Here is a 17633-nt window from a genome sequence, read left to right on the forward strand (position 1 = left end):
CTTACTAGATTTCTAGTAATTTTTTCCCGTAGTGCATTTTGGTGCTACAACGGGTTTGGCTCAAAACACCATGATCTGCTTTTTTATGTCACTACTTTCCTAAACAAAACAGCAACTAGAAATCTTTTGTGACAGTTGGTCTAGTAATTGAAGGTCATTCTCTCAGAAGCCCACCTGTGAAGTTAAATGTGCATTTAATTATGTTTGAAAATGTTTTTGCTTTGCAATTAATTTCGTTTTCCAAATATCGAATAGTGATGAAGCCATGAAGGTTCGCAATAATTTGTTGATCATAAATAGGGAGCTCGTGATTTCGGGAGTATTCTCAACTACTTTTTTAGATGTTACTGTTTTATCATAGTAAATGCCAATTTGTGAATTAGAGCCTTTTGAGTTGAATCCATATCGTAAACAATCGTTCGTGAAGTCGTGATCCTTCATCGGGAAAATTCTATTAAAATGTAGTGGAAGAACCTGCATTTTTATGGCTAAACGTGAATTTAACATCCCCTTAGTACATTCGCATGAAATGTCCGTTTTTTTTAATATTTCCTTACGGTAAAATGTTATCACATATTAGATGCTCCATTCAAGCAACATGCTATTTTTGAACAATAGCGCCCATTATCAAACAGCAGTTTTCATATTACTATATGAGTTGGTATCGATTCAACATCTCAATTTCTGTATCTGTGCAAAAAGGGGGAGGAGTGACAGCCTCATCTTATGCAAAAAATCACAAAAATCAGCTGACTGCTTTAAGGTAATTATCTGGAGTAGTTTGAAATTAAATGGCAATTTACCTAGTCCCAATCCCGTCCCGAGCGCCATGATGGAATGGACAGTTTCAGCGCCTTTTTAGAGTTGTAAAACAGGCGATGTACAAGGCAACTGGAGGGACACCAACCTGAAATTAGAAGAGTTGTATAAAGAAAACATTGGAGTGCAAATCAATCGAAGGCCATTCAGTTATGTTGAGGATGATGAGATTGAACTACCCGTGTTGACATCTCACCTCGTTTTGTTCCTAAGATGATTAGATCCAATCATCTACCAGGGCAGAAGACAAATGCGGTTACATGAAGTATAGCATGCAGTAGATAAGCGTTTCGTATGCGCGATGACGTTTTCATCAAGGTTACATGTGTATCGCACATAATTCAGTTTATGTAAGTTTTCACCAATCTTACTTTTGCTTCACGTAACGTTTAGTTTCAATTGTTATTTTTAATCAACTTATAAAACTTCTAAATTCGTGAAAGCATTGAATTAAATAAAACTAGTATGTCTCCTTAATGTGTGTTAGTTAAATATAACTTGTGAATAGATCTTTTTAAAAAAGTTTGAGTTTTTGCTGCCTTTTTAACCTCTCTTTGCTTGCTGTTACCTTATGTGCTCAGACAAGCAAAAAGTGCAAAAATTTTTCATGAGAAAGATTAAAAAAATCATTGAGTTTTGTGTAAGTTGTATGGATACTACAGTACGGTAAATATTTAACACATTTGCAGTGATGGGCGATATTAAAATATCGATTCGATAACGATTACGACAATACATGGTCTAGTTTATATCATAAGAAAACCGAATTGCTTTTTATCGGTTTCTAATCATTTTACAGAAAGCGGAACGTTCAGTGCGGAGGGTAAGGATTAGACTGTGGAAATCGTGAATTCAATACCTTCCTCCTTGAAAGGCAGATTGCTATCTTTGTAAGTTTGTAAGTTTAGCCAACTCAGGACTAACAGATTTCTTTCAGTTAAAAAATAATGAGAGAAAGAGGGGGTGGGTCCCCAGGCTCCGCAGTACCTACAATACCTTGTACAAACCATAAGTACATGTTCTACTCTCCCCAAGCTTCAGTCTGTAACAACGAAATACTTGAAGCTGCTACAGGAGAATTATTAGTCAACTTCAACCGCAACTTGCACCATTCATTAGGTACACCTTTCTGGTGGAAATTCATGTAAGGAAAGATAAATGACCACATTAATGTTAAAGGGAATCCCTTGCATAACAGGAAAATCAGTTTCCCTGAAAAATCATTACAACCTTGTATCTTGCGTCAATGGAGAATGGACATTAGTTGAATTATTCTTCTGAATAATGGTATCTTGCGTCAATGGAGAATGAACACTAGTTAAAAATATCCTTCTGAATAATGGAATCTTGTGTCAATGGAGAATGGACACTAGTTGAAATACCCATTTGAATAATGGTATTTTGCGTCAATGGAGAATGCACAGATGAAATATCGCTCTGAACGATGGTATCTTGCGCCAATGGAGAATGAACACTAGTTGAAATATCCTCCTGAATAATGGTATCTTGCATCAATAGAGAATGAACATTTGAAATATCGTTCTGAACGATGGTATTCTTGCGTCAATGGAGAATAGAAACTAGTCGAAATATCCTTCTGAATGATGACGTTGGGCGTTGAATAAACACGATATTGAAGACACATTGGTAAATCCTAAAACAGTTCAAGAATTAAATAAATTGCATAGGAGATCAAAATTCATTCCATGAAAGAGCACAGAATTTCAGCACCTTTAATCCCCAATTCACGACATACAATTGCTTCATTGAACTTGCACTATTAACCAATTTATCTTCACAGAAAAACTGCAACTGGAAGAGAATGAATCATTTGAAGAGAACAAGTAGGACAACCAGCTATGATAACTAACTGGGGGTACGCCCTTTTCTAAAACTTGATCAATTTCATAGCAATTGAAGAACTTTGATAATATTCATCGACTTAATCAAGAGGACTTTCTCTTTATAACAAAGAGTTCGTATTGAACAATTAATTAAACATCAAGCAGGGTTTCTACAAGTTGACAGGGAACGCCGAAGATCAATAGTTCAGGAGGCTCACATGATATTTGAATACATGCATGCTCTACTTAAAAAGTTTCTATTGAAATCAATGGTGATTATGGATTGTAAACAACAATAAAACGCGTGCACTGATTGGTTTATAGCTGAGTTTGCATTAGCCTGTGCAAACCGTTTTTAGCTCAATCAATTTAATCAAATAGAACTTGCAAATCAATCATGAATACATGTTAGAAGAAAAATTAAAACGTTTGTTTTAAATTTGTCTGTTTCGCATCAGTGTAGTTTTATAAAAGACATAAAAGATGTTTTTCGTGTTTGCACTGGCTTATGAAAATGTCGAAAGAACTATAGAGCAGGTGTAACCCTTGACCTTCGGTCTCGGACTTGCACTGATCTGCTCTTGATAATTTCCACAGGTCTCCTCGGTTTGATTAATCCTGTGCAAACACAGAAAAAATCTTTTATTACTTGATTATAACATGAATGTCAGCCCCAAATCATCAATCTTCCCCAGTGCCTCTCTTTTATTACTTGATTACAACATATGAACATATAAATGTTGGCCCCAAATCGTCAATGATCCACGGTCCCTGATACTAGTTCACAATGACATAAAAATATCATCAACACCACAAAAATGAAAAGAATACGGTGTATAGTGAAAAGACAACCTTCAGAAATTGATGTATTGTGATGATGTGAATGCATGATCATTATGCCATCACGGTGCATAAAATATTATCGACTACGTGGAAATATTACGTATCTTTGTTACTATTACAACAGCTTTTTCGCTATTGGTAAATTTCCAAAGATCTTCTTTTTTACACACCATGTATACATAGGCACCATTTTGAATGTTCGTGTATGAAATTACCTCTTGTTCTTCCATCAGGTTGATCTTTTTTTTAAACAGTTTTTCAAGGTGCAATATAAGCACACGATGCGAGCAACGTAAATACTGTCTTGATATTACCTTTTTCAAAAAAAAGACAAAAATCAAGCACCATGAAAACGAGGTTTTTGTGGTCATAATGGGTTAATGACACAAGTTTAATGTGAGATAAACAATGTAAATAAAGTCTTGTCCTTTTGGAGTCATTAGTAAGTCCATAACTTTGAAACCAAATTCACGACTCAAAGGAAAACAATCGTTGTCTATTATCAGGGAAGTAAAAGTGGGGGGGACACTTGGGGACGGATCAACAGTTCTTACAGCTCAGGGGGCTATCCCCTTTCTACTTCAGAAATCAGATAGTCATTTATCACAGTTTAATCTGCCGAGCTTGGTGACGTATAGTTCGGCATGAATATAAGTGAAAGTCTTTTCCCAAAGGTACTAAAAGTAATATTAATACAGAGGTTATGACTTAAAATAACTTATGAATGACCTATTAGTCATCTCAGTGAAATGCTGTGATCACCCATGACGTCACATATGACTTTTTTAAGATTTCGCTGCTTCTTCCTTGTCAAACTCCCCCCCCTGTTAAAACTAGTTCTACAGCACTGGCCATAATCAATATAAGTTAATCTTAACTATCCACCACGTGGTTTGGTTAACTTCGCAGAAAGTCTGCCAAAATAAGATTATGTAATCGCACAACATGCTTTTAATTTCTGTATAATTACCTATGATTTGAAGACAAAATGATCCTATGTATTTTTATAAATTAGCCATTAAAGCGAACATCTTACTACGTACGTGTTTGTAGAGATTTTCTAAAGGTCTAAAATGGATAAAACGAATCGTTTTCGACTTCAAAGAAATTGCACAAACAAATGAAATTGCACAAAATCATACCCGTCGTACGGCTTGAAGTAAATTGAAATCAACTCATCGTCACGGTAATTGTTCATGTATTCTGTGATGTCGTTCACCAAAGATGAGTGCGATTCCTCGTCGCTTTCGCATTTTAAAACAAAATTACGATGAGGGAGGGGAGGGGGGGGGTGGGTTAGAAGAGTTGTGGGCTTGTGAAGGGGCTCAGCCGCAGCACTATAACACCTCAAATTTCAACAGCAAATGCAGCCAGCAAAAACCTCAGTTTCATAGTACGCTGAATGTTGTGTTCGGTATAGGCACTTGTAAAGATAGTATTGTCAGAGAGGGTACTTGGCATGCTATAATTCGTGTTTTTCTCCGGGGGGGGGGATCGTACTGAAACCCTAACACTTACTATATCACCGTATTTTGACAGAACTGTGAACAATAAGAGTTTGAACTGCGTGAGCTGACTGTCAGACCAACCTTCCGATTTGATAACTTTCTTTGGCACTGGCAGTCTTCTTTCTTCGTAAAATTTACGTTCCCTCACTTCTTCATCTGCAAGATATAGTCAAATTACGTGATTTGAACAACCCAAGTTGACTTAAAACATTTTGCACTGCTCAAAAAAAAAAACAACTCACAAATCTGGACATTCAACAAGAGGAGAAAAAACAGAGCAAGCATCTCAGTTTTTCCTTCGGAAGAATGTCGTTCAACAATGAAAATAAAACATAAGCAAACCTTCAAATAAGTTTGGAATGACTTTATAAACAATATCTTGCATCGTCCTATCAAGTCTACATATAAACAACTCTCAGTTTTATAATATAGGGACCAAAAACCACTGTAGCTAATGATACATTATTAAATGACATGCAAGCGATACAAGGCCATCACATGGTAAAATAAAGAAAGACAAGAGCGTATTTGGAACACTAAAAAGTAAACTTTAATATTATACATTAATTTTACACCACAGGTTAAAGATTGCACATTGGATGCAGCTTTGGATATCAGATAATACATACACGTTTGTTCCAACGCTATCAACAGAGCAACATATATAGCAAATGTAGTTTACAGTTCATGTCTGAGCTGCCCATGTCCATAAACCAAAAACTGGATTCTAGATGCAATTATGAGAAATTAATAGATCGGACGCCATTTTGCTACAAATTCAAATGTTTGAACCATTGAACTAAAATACATGGAACTCTACATGAAGCAAATAATTGAAGCCATGTCTTACGCCAGACACGCAAGATGACATCCAGACATTCGTGTTTATTGTTTAAAGATTCTTTCGCGGAGTAATAATTGATCGACTACACACGCGTGTCTGGGTGTAAGATTTGCCGCATAAAAATTATTAGGCTTTTCTATTACAGGTAGCGTTCCATGTAGTTTAGTCCAATGGTTTGAACTTGTATTTTATCCCGTCTTGTACTGAAAAATTTCAAATTTCTTTATTATTACCTGACGTTGAGTAACGGTTGAGTTTCGTGGACTTTCATGTTGCACGTCGGGCAGTATTTGCTGAGTTGCAGGTATTTGATGATGCAATGTCTGCAAACTATTAAAAAAATCAGTTTCAATTGTATGTAAAACAAACTATTCATGCGAGCTTGGTTATCCTAAAATAGTAATGAACGAACAACTTATTTCAACACGCTAACCATTGCCAAAATAAAATTGCTTTCCAAATTTACAAAAATAATTTAAGTTCACATACTGCAGTGCACACTAAATTCCACAAAATAAAGTACGATAAAATTAGTAAAATATTTACATTTAAAATTGGTAAAATTACTTTGGGAAAGTAAGCAGCGATTGTACTTTAAAAAGTAACTGGAGAACTACATTCTTTAAAATCAATTGACAATGAGTTCCAGATTTGTGGCCAATTAAAAGCGAGGCTTTTTTCATGCTATTTGTTCGTGGTCAAAGTAAGCACATTTATATAGACTTTAAAAAATACAATACGCGTGACTTAGGACCAACAAGCAGTTTAGCAAATTGAACATAACAGGTTTTGCTTTATTTTTTCCCGTTGAAATGCGTGCAAGAAATAAACTGGGAAGAAGAAAAAACACATAAAGATGGATGATCAACGTTTGTTGAATGTGGCGAAAGACCACAACAATCCAGCCGGACAGGAAATGTTGGATACGTCCAATACCTTTTACAGGAAATGTTACATGCGTCCAACACGTTTTACAGGAAATGTTGGATACGTCCAACACGTTTTACAGGAAATGTTGGATACGTCCAACACGATTTACAGGAAATGTTGGATACGTCCATCATGTTTTACAAGAAATGTTGGATACGTCCAACACGTTTTACAGGAAATGTTGGATACGTCCAACACGATTTACAGGAAATGTTGGATACGTCCATCATGTTTTACAACAAATGTTGGATACGTACAACACGTTTTACAGGAAATGTTGGATACGTCCAACACGATTTACAGGAAATGTTGGATACGTCCATTACGTTTTACAGGAAATGTTGGATGCGTCCAACACGTTTTACAGGAAATGTTGGATACGTCCAACACGTTTTACAGAAAATGTTGGATACGTCCAACACGTTTTACAGGAAATGTTGCATACGTCCAACACGTTTTACAGAAAATGTTGGTTACGTCCAACACTTTTTACAGGAAATGTTGGATACGTCCAACACGTTTTACAGGAAATGTTGGATACGTCCAACACGTTTTACAGGAAATGTTGGATACGTCCAACACGTTTTACAGAAAATGTTGGATACGTCCAACACTTTTTACAGGAAATGTTGGATACGTCCAACACGATTTACAGCAAATGTTGGATACGTCCATCATGTTTTACAAGAAATGTTGGATACGTCCAACACGTTTTACAGGAAATGTTGGATACGTCCAACACGTTTTACAGAAAATGTTGGATACGTCCAACACGTTTTACAGGAAATGTTGGATACGTCCAACACGTTTTACAGAAAATGTTGGATACGTCCAACACTTTTTACAGGAAATGTTGGATACGTCCAACACGATTTACAGGAAATGTTGGATACGTCCAACACGTTTTACAGGAAATGTTGGATACGTCCAACACGTTTTACAGGAAATGTTGGATACGTCCATCATGTTTTTCAGAAAATGTTGGATACGTCCATCATGTTTTACAGAAAATGTTGGATACGTCCATCATGTTTGACAAGAAATGTTGGATACGTACAACACGTTTTACAGGAAATGTTGGATACGTCCAACACGTTTTACAGGAAATGTTGGATATGTCCAACACGTTTTACAGGAAATGTTGGATACGTCCATCATGTTTTACAGAAAATGTTGGATACGTCCATCATGTTTTACAAGAAATGTTGGATACGCACATCATGTTTTACAAGAAATGTTGGATACGTACAACACGTTTTACAGGAAATGTTGGATACGTCCATCATGTTTTACAGAAAATGTTGGATACGTCCATCATGTTTTACAAGAAATGTTAGATACGTCCATCATGTTTTACAAGAAATGTTGGATACGTACAACACGTTTTACAGGAAATGTTGGATACGTCCAACACGATTTACAGGAAATGTTGGATACGTCCATCATGTTTTACAGAAAATGTTGGATACGTCCAACATGTTTTACAGGAAATGTTGGATACGTCCAACACGATTTACAGGAAATGTTGGATACGTCCATCATGTTTTACAGAAAATGTTGGATACGTCCAACACGTTTTACAGGAAATGTTGGATACGTCCAACACGTTTTACAGAAAATGTTGGATACGTCCAACACGTTTTACAGGAAATGTTGGATACGTCCAACACGTTTTACAGAAAATGTTGGATACGTCCAACACGTTTTACAGGAAATGTTGGATACGTCCAACACGATTTACAGGAAATGTTGGATACGTCCAACACGTTTTACAGAAAATGTTGGATACGTCCAACACGATTTACAGGAAATGTTGGATACGTCCAACACGTTTTACAGGAAATGTTGGATACGTCCAACACGTTTTACAGGAAATGTTGGATATGTCCAACACGTTTTACAGGAAATGTTGGATACGTCCATCATGTTTTTCAGAAAATGTTGGATACGTCCATCATGTTTTACAGAAAATGTTGGATACGTCCATCATGTTTTACAAGAAATGTTGGATACGTACAACACGTTTTACAGGAAATGTTGGATACGTCCAACACGTTTTACAGGAAATGTTGGATATGTCCAACACGTTTTACAGGAAATGTTGGATACGTCCATCACGTTTTACAGAAAATGTTGGATACGTCCATCACGTTTTACAAGAAATGTTGGATACGTACATCATGTTTTACAAGAAATGTTGGATACGTACAACACGTTTTACAGGAAATGTTGGATACGTCCATCATGTTTTACAGAAAATGTTGGATACGTCCATCATGTTTTACAAGAAATGTTGGATACGTCCATCATGTTTTACAAGAAATGTTGGATACGTCCAAGACGACGATGAAGACGATATTGAGCAGATTTTACTCTCGCGTTCATCTTGTTTGTGCTGCCTGCATGGTCTTAATCAACTCGCCCGATCATAGATCACAACAAAATGCGGCCGTAGCGCTGTTTGTGTAGGATGGTTTGTTTAGCGAATACGTGCATGGAGTCGCCGGTCGTAGACATGGCCAACACATGTATTTCAAAAAACAACATCTCCCAAGTCATTCGCAAAATCCAACTGGTCATGGTGGGGAAATGTAAACACGTCTTGCGTAAGATGCTAAAAAGAGGGCGGTGCAGTTAGCGTTCCAGTTGATACTATAGTTCACTGGGGAGGTTACTTTCAGGAGTTAGGCTACTTTCCACACTCTACGGTATTATGCAACGTCATCGATGGATTGGTCGAAATGTACTTACAGGTGCAAATTATAGGGGAAATATTAAGGAGAGCTCACTGGAGTAAAATCAATAGGGAAATAGCAAGATGTCCCTTCGAACAAATCTTCGGCCAAATGGTCTAAAAGAAACTTTCTTAGTAAGTTCACATACTATATAGTTTTACAGCAAATTCAAGCAGTATGAACCACTTCACTTGAGCCACGTAACGTCAACTTTATTTATTTGCTACGTCTGAAGCCAAAATTAAATGCTCGTGACTGTCAATTGGGCTTCATTCATAGTGTATCCGGACAGTTGATTAAGAAACATTAGCTACAAGCCTACAACGGGCAACTATGAGAATGCATGATGCCCAAGAAAGCTCTACAAGCCACCATACTTTTTAAGCATGCCTGAATATGTTTCAAATGTAGTAATCATTACATGGACATAGCTCTCATCAAAAAAGACAAATTTGCAAAGTGCTATGGCATAGCCAGGGTATATGCTCACGAGAAATTTGTCCTAATTATTTTTCATACCGATAGGAAATCTCATTACAATGATTTGAACAAGCTCCAAACAAACCAGCAAGTTTCTTGGATCCTGAAATTAACAGGACGTCGACGTTAAAGGCATTCATAAAAACAACGAAATACCAATAAATAAGACCTTCTCTCCGTCCATGGCTTGAATGTAACCAAAAACAAAATCCGTACCGAGTGTTAGGAGCTCTAGAAAAATAACACAAACGAGTCTCAAAAACATGGCAAACGAAACTTGGATAAAATATTTAAAATCGAGCTTAATGGAAAAGTTAAAACAAAGGTTCATTGAGGTGACCAAGGACCTGGACTTGTTCGTTGCACAAATGGATGGAGTTTGCATGTTTATATGATTTAAAAACTATGAGGCTCGATAAAATACGGTAATTTAATTAATTTTTATTACCAGTCATTTTCTTTCCAAGTAGTACAGAGAATAACATGAAAACTTTATATCGATCAGCTTGTAACAATGAATGCAAAATTCACAAAAAAAACAAGTTTCAAATCACAACACATGACTTGTATTTGGAAAAATACATTATTAATAAAACAGAGGAACAAATAAGCTAGGATGATTTGATAGTTTGTTTGTGAAAATATTATTGCATTGCAACAATTACGAAATGCGTGATTACTAGCAAGTACAAACACGAAAAACATCTTTTGTTTCTTTTATATAATAACAACAAATGTTTTACTTTTTGAAAAACGCTTACTTTTTAAGAAATATCGAGTATTTTTTGTTTTACTAAGATACTATTTCGCAGTCGTAATACAATGTTACCTGTACATGAATCTCTTTGAAAATTGCTTGAACTATCCTAACAGTTAATCCTTCTTGAATCATGTGATAGCTTACCTAATTAAACATACATGAATAATATTTGGTACATACAGAAATGAGAAATCGGTTGTTATTATCATTGGTCAATCCCAAAGTATTATATAAAGTATAAGCTAATCCCAAAGTACTGCACTGTATAATACAATCATCATTACCAAAAAACCGTAATTATACAAGCCCAAAGAATGATGCAAACAATGAGGTGAAAAACTGAAAAATCTAAAGAAATAAATAACTATAATGATCTGAGTTTTATCCATAACAAGTCATGCTAGACTGCTGCACAAGCAAATTAAGTGTTTCCAGAATGCAGATAGACTGTTAAACCAGGCTTTTTATGCTGTCATTGTTTGCTTTTAGATGTGTCAACCCGTAGCCCGCAGTAAGAATTAAATGTACCAGATGAAATGCAAAGGCAAAAAAATATGCACGGCAAAAAGATAATAAAAATGCATTCTTTGGCTTTAACAGTCAGTTTCACACAGATACAATACAACATACCAAAGCCAATAAACCAGAGAAGGCATGAGGAGCCAGAGAGAAATGATCCTTCAGACAATCACAAAAAAATTCCACCAAAACAGTAACTAATAATAAAGTGTAATAAATGTTGATTTTAAAAGAAGTATTTTACAACCCGAGATAAATTCCCTGTAACTTGAGGCAAACCAATCAAAAACTCAAGTTTATCAATTACTCATTTGTTTATGTAACTTATGCATATTTAAACACTGTTTTAGCAACCAGATTGTTTGTGTGAACAAAATCCTACAGTAGTCTGTGACCTTGTGAATATGAATGTTCATAATGGCAAAATGTGGATAAGAACAAAGTGTGCTTAGTCATTAAATTATCATAAGCATACCTTCTTAGTCGAGGAGTTCGTTGGTTACAAGCTGACAAAGCAACAAGGACAGCAGTTGTGTTCCCTTGCATCTTTTATCTGTTTCTTGATTGGTTAGAGAGTCTGAAATTGAACAACAATTAAACATTTCACATCTTACTACAGCCATCAATACATTCAAAAGAAAGTTGGGCAATTCTCTTACCTAAATGAATGATAGAAACATATATGATGTAAATGATGATTCAAAAAATCAAAAAGTAATTTGTGCAGCATTAAACACAGCACATTACATTTAATTTTACATTTGTTAGAGGAAAAAATGAGATTTCAATCACCAACTAACAAGATTGTTTTGTTCCTGATAGTTTGGGTATTTGAATCACATATTAAAATGAAATGCACAACAATTTCTCTATTCCACCCATTGAACACATTAATAACTATGAAGTTATTGTTTGCTATAAACGGAATTCAACTTATTCTGTATAGTAATTGACCTCTATGAAAAAAATGCCTCAATAAATCATATGATTACATTTATTTTCATACAAAGCAAGATTTTATATGATATTCATTTTCCAACTAAAGTTATCAACAATAATAAATGTCTTTCAATTAGATGGTGACCAATGTGAACAAACTTAGTTAATGGTTAATAATACCATGTTTCCAGATAAATGATCAAATAATCATGCAAATCTATCACATCACATGTATCAAGTGCAAGTCACTAAATCAGCAAAATTGTGAGAAGACAAACTTTCACAAAATGGGCCATTTAGTTATGTTCTGGTATGTCACCAGTGATACATAGTTCTAGCACTTTGAGCCTTTCTCTACGCTTAGAATTTTCTGGGAACGTAACAAAATCGCTATTACTTATATCTAAAGGTGCAAAGTGACATACATTATGACCCCTGACACTATCTTGTCAGCGTTGTTAACTGTAAGATTTAGACTAATCTATGAATCAGATATAACATTTTAAATTCTAGTTGATAAAATCAACATAATACACCACGATACATTCAAACAAACATATAAATTACCCTAACTTTTCCACGATCTGCAATAACTTAACTTCTTTTGAGAGAGCAGGTAGAACTTTAAAATAGGACGCTTCAATGCATATTGAACTCAGAAGGAAAATTACATTTAATAAAACTTTAACCTTTGTTAAACATATTGAGAACTGCACCGCGTTCTTCCTCCAATTCTTATTTCATATAATGGTCGACTAACTTGTCGGCCACAGAATATATACTATACAGAAGTCCCACTCTTGTCGGAGCCTTTGATGTTTTTGGGGCCGCGCATGCTGCTTCGCGCATCTCGGCCGCCATCTTCCTAGCCAGTCAATTTCTGACAAACAATATAAGGATTCTAAAGACAAGTACAAATATTTGCCTGTATCTCTTCAATAAGGTCGTAGATTTGTTCCTAGCGAGAGTTTGACAAAATTTGAGGTATATTCTATGTCTTTCTTTTTTTACAACGTAATTAAACGTGTTGTAAAGCTCGAAATCTTACATTTCGTTCTGTGACTGTGACCGCTCCTCAGCTTTGTAAACTGCAGTCAATAGAATTTTTCTTATTTTGCCTCGTTAATGACATTAAGTTTGAAATCTCTTGGAATTTTTTACTTACAGTGCTTTGGCACTTTGATGCAGTTTAGAAGTTCAGATGACCTGCATCATAATGTATTGAAAAAGCGTTGAATCTTGACGGTCACTTTCATTTGATTCATCCGAGTTGTATGCGGGTTCATTTATTTTCCTTCTAAAGGTGAGTCACTTTTACGTACTTTTTATTTTTTTTTTGATAGATCACGATGGCTTAGCCAAACTTTGAAAATTGCTCCCCAAATCAGACGTTACTACAACAACATTCAACCCAATTCCTTCAACTTTGTCAATTGCATCCTTCATCAGCTCTTCCATTTCTCTTGTAGGACATCCTCCATTTACCAATACATAACCAAGTGGTTGCTTCCATTTTCCCGAAATGCTTCTGAGCAAGAGGACAAGTGCTGAATTTGCCAGTTTATTCGTTCTTGTGCCACTTCCATATTCTTCAAGGCCAATTATTTTGTCATTGGCTATATCATAGAATAAGTTGGTTTTGAGAGATATCTCGTCCATACACAAATTACATAATTTCTCATTTTCTCTCATATGGTCCACTTTTTTCTTTATGATATTTAGTGCTCCCTGAGATATTCCAGTTGCAGCTGGCATCTTAGAGATGTATCTACACAATGTTGTTTTGGAAGGAAGAATGAATAATTTCGAGAGCATACGATAGGCTCTTCCACTAGCATGATACAAGGACACAGCAATGGACTTCATCTGTGGTGAGTATCGTCTCCCTTTCTTTTTTCTTTCATAAAGCTTAATTTGCATTTGCACAAAATGAGCAAGGTTTTTAGGCAGCTTTTCCAATGCTTTTTCCAAATTTTACGTGTTGATGGATTTTTCTTTGCATGAAACGACTTATTTTCCTTGCCTGGGCTTTTATTAACTTTCGTTGTTTTAGTTTTCTAGGTGTATTATTGGAAAGTATAGCACTTGTTTGGCAAGAAAAATCTGAAGTTTGGCTTTCTGTACTATGTCCTAATTAGTTATATATGAAATTATAATATGATATAATAATGATATTACATGATAGTAGTTGCTATCATGTAACAGACATTAATTAATGTTTGAATCCACAGCTGTTATGTAAAGTTTGCAAGAAGTACTTGTAAATTGTGTTTTCCATATACCACTTCCACTTTGAATTATCATATTTAGGAACAAACTGTAGGAACAAACTACTATTACAGATAAAGCATATACAATCATCAATTCAGCAATGTTGAGCATTGTTTGAGTTTACGAGGAAAATAAAATATGAGCATGGGTTTTCAAGACAATTCACAAAATTAAAGATCATTGCTTTTAATTCTCAGGACAGTTCCGCCATACAGTTTATATTTATTTCTAGTAAAAAACTACAGCAGAAGGATTCTATTAAAATAAAATAAATAGTGGAAATTTGGTCTATGAGATTTACTGCAAGAATACATTACTCAACTACCAACTATTGCTACAACACACAGCATAGATGCCATTTGTCATGGTCAAAGTTGTTTTTTAGTTCAACTAAGATTTATTTGTATACCAAAGGTAAGTAATAAATTATCTTATCATTCAATTAGCTCATGTCTGTCTTTGTAATTGACCAAAATTTAAACAACAGTACAAAACTTCAGTTCAGCCAGTGTGTATGCTCTTATGCAATTCACTATTTCTCAGATACATTATAATGGTATATGATCATTTACAAGATTAATATATCGTATATTTATCTACCTAACCACTGATAAAATGTTAATTACATGTTCAATAAAACTATAACTATATAGAATTTATAGTAATATATTGGTCTTAATGGTATCGTATAATCAGTGCAGCTTTAAATTGGCAGATATTCCTGGATGTTTTCTTCTTAAATAACACAGAAAAATATCCTGAAACACCAAATAAATGTTCTTTAGTTCAATCATCAAAGTTCAGTCGTATGGTGTCATAAAGATTCATAGTGTGATCGTTTGACCAAATCGAAAATGCGATGACGATGAGTCGGCATAAAGTACGACTGAGATTCCTTAAACCTTTCAGAAAAGTTAAAACATACCTTGCTTTTGCTATTTTATAAATTACGCATCAGATTGAACAGCCTCAATTGAAAAAAATCGACGTTTTCCAGTCTTCACTTCGCATCTTACCATATAGTTTTATATACCGCTGCCAGCTATTGACTGGCCAGGAATATGGCGGAATTGGAGCATGCGCATAAAAAATTAGCGACAAGTTAACTCAAGAGTGGGACTTCTGTATAGTATATATTCTGTGTTGTCGGCCATGATATTTTCTAAATGAACTGAACCAGCGAACGGACTGAACGGACTGGAAAGGGGACCGGGATGGCCGAACTGGACCCAGTGACTGAACCATCTGGATGGTGGGGTGGGCGAGGGGAAAGTGGAGAAAATTTTTTGACATGTAATCCATGATGTAATCTAAATATTTCCCAGACCTCTGGATCCCTTAAGTCTTAGAGAACTCAATGGACAGGTAACATGATCGTAGTTAATCATGTAAATGCCTAGAGTAATAACATGATTATTACTTTATAACAGTGATTTACAAGACAGAGCAATTTCCCTTTCCTTATCTTTGTAATTTATAATCACGTTGAAAATGAAATCGTTTGAATCATAAAGCTGCATCTTTTGTGTGGTTATACCATTGTCTGATAATAGACTGGGTATAGCCATTGAGTTCTATAAGACCTGGAGGGGAAATGTCAACAAAATTACTATAAATTATCAGCGCGCGGCCGCGTAGTCAAAAACATGGCGGATTTTGGTGGTCAAAGTCAGTGGAGAGACGCGGGCTCATAAAATAAAATTTTGTCGCCCACCCTGATTTGACCACCACAATTGCGAGTATAGAAAATATCAAAACTATTTATTTTCCTAACATAAACACTTTTTAAAATTTTATTTATTACATTGCCAACTTCTGTGGTTTGTGGATGCTGAAATAGCGACAGAAAAGGGAACATTTCTTGACTCCGGTAAGTAGCACAGTATTAGTTTTACCATTTTGTTTTTAACACGATACTTGAAGAGTGTTTCTACTACTAGGTTTTAATTTAAAGTTATTTTGGTCCAGTCTTGTTTGTTCTTCACTTAATCGCTCGCCAGACGTGTCGAAGCTGTCAATTTTTATCGAGTTTTGCATCCATCTTGTATCATGATCAAGGCATTAAGCTAAATTCTCGTGATCAAGGCATCAAGCTAAACTCTCCTGATTTGAATTGAGTTTACCTCCCACAAATGGGGCATAATTTGTTCATGTTTTTTTTGAAAAGATGAAGGGAAAGTTTACAACAGAGTTGTGTTGAAATTGAATGCAGTGCCATGCAAAATTAATGAGAACTATGGTATATGTTGTATAATAAAAATAACTATTAAACTGTTTGCCTGCTCAATTTGACTGACTGTATAGTGTAGACAATTATAATGGGATTGGAAAGTTGGATTTATGCAAACAGTTTTAAAGTACTACTTAGCATTTCTGTAAATGAAGTGCTTATTGTTATAGTAAACAGCTTACTACTTCAAAACCAAGATAAAAGTAGTGTGTTGAGCAATGTGCTAAGATTTGTTGCATAATATGATTATATCATTAATATGCATGAAAAATTAAACATATTATTGTCTCATCTCATCAAATCCATACTTGGTATGATTCCAGGTGATCCACAAATTCACATTGGATGCATTGGCTACAATGAAGTTGAATGTAGAAGAAGCAAAAATAGATGGCAAAGAAATTCTTTGTGTCTTATGAAGAATTAGTAGAAATCAATAAAAAGAATTCTTTTAACAAATTGTAAACAAATTTAAATTTGCTGATGGTCAAGCTACCTAGTCAAAGAAGCAAAGTCTGTCTTCAACATGTGACCTTTCCAATTATGCTTAGTTTCTTTGTACAAAATACTATTTTCGAGAAACTTGATTTGTAAGTCTTTCATTAATATTTTTTTTACCAAGAGATAAAAGGAACTAATTCAAAGGCTTGATGTAAAATACAAAGATTTAACAAGTTGTTTATCATTTAATTCCCAAATGTTAGTTTGTACATATAAATAATTAGTATTGGTAGCCGTACGTTGTTCAAGCAAAACAGAAGAGTAGTAGTGCTCGAAGGGGTTAGCATTTTTGAAAAATTATATCTTGTTCTTGACATATTACACAATTCCAAAAGACTGTACGTAATACACAATAATATCTATAGAACTTGATAAATTTCTTCACCTACACTGTCAATTAACTATTTTGC

The 17633-nt window shown here is 35.0% G+C and overlaps 1 protein-coding gene and 2 long non-coding RNA genes across 3 annotated transcripts; all 3 read right to left on the reverse strand.

Moving 5' to 3' along the window:
- Window positions 1–522: 522 nt before the first annotated feature.
- On the reverse strand, window positions 523–10518 carry LOC124444176 (polycomb group RING finger protein 1-like). The gene is made up of 11 exons (XM_046994766.1): window positions 10452–10518; window positions 10173–10234; window positions 10043–10106; window positions 6092–6188; window positions 5357–5412; window positions 5096–5170; window positions 3722–3820; window positions 2551–2631; window positions 2050–2473; window positions 804–907; window positions 523–723 (listed from the first exon to the last, which is right to left on the reverse strand). Exons 1-7 carry the CDS (start codon window positions 10486–10488, stop codon window positions 3765–3767), a joined length of 447 nt encoding a protein of 148 aa, XP_046850722.1. The 5' UTR covers window positions 10489–10518; the 3' UTR covers window positions 523–723; window positions 804–907; window positions 2050–2473; window positions 2551–2631; window positions 3722–3764.
- A 722-nt stretch (window positions 10519–11240) lies between these two features.
- LOC124444185 lies at window positions 11241–13019 on the reverse strand. Its single transcript, XR_006947874.1, has 3 exons — window positions 12789–13019; window positions 11758–11859; window positions 11241–11479 (listed from the first exon to the last, which is right to left on the reverse strand). It is a non-coding gene; the product is annotated as an uncharacterized LOC124444185 (long non-coding RNA).
- A 1643-nt stretch (window positions 13020–14662) lies between these two features.
- On the reverse strand, window positions 14663–15546 carry LOC124444181. Its single transcript, XR_006947871.1, has 2 exons — window positions 15418–15546; window positions 14663–15250 (listed from the first exon to the last, which is right to left on the reverse strand). It is a non-coding gene; the product is annotated as an uncharacterized LOC124444181 (long non-coding RNA).
- Window positions 15547–17633: the final 2087 nt, after the last annotated feature.

This window comes from Xenia sp. Carnegie-2017, unplaced genomic scaffold (assembly GCF_021976095.1).
Source record: "Xenia sp. Carnegie-2017 unplaced genomic scaffold, XeniaSp_v1 HiC_scaffold_21, whole genome shotgun sequence".
Taxonomy (NCBI): domain Eukaryota; kingdom Metazoa; phylum Cnidaria; class Anthozoa; order Malacalcyonacea; family Xeniidae; genus Xenia; species Xenia sp. Carnegie-2017.

Coding starts and splice junctions, on each gene's coding strand:
- LOC124444176 (XM_046994766.1), bottom strand. CDS start 10,488: ATGTTATTCTCTGTACTACTTGGAAAGAAAATGACTG. Junction 10,235..10,451: donor ACTTGGAAAGAAAATGACTG/GTAATAAAAATT, acceptor TTATTTTTCTAG/AGCTCCTAACACTCGGTACG. Junction 10,107..10,172: donor AAGCCATGGACGGAGAGAAG/GTCTTATTTATT, acceptor TGTTAATTTCAG/GATCCAAGAAACTTGCTGGT.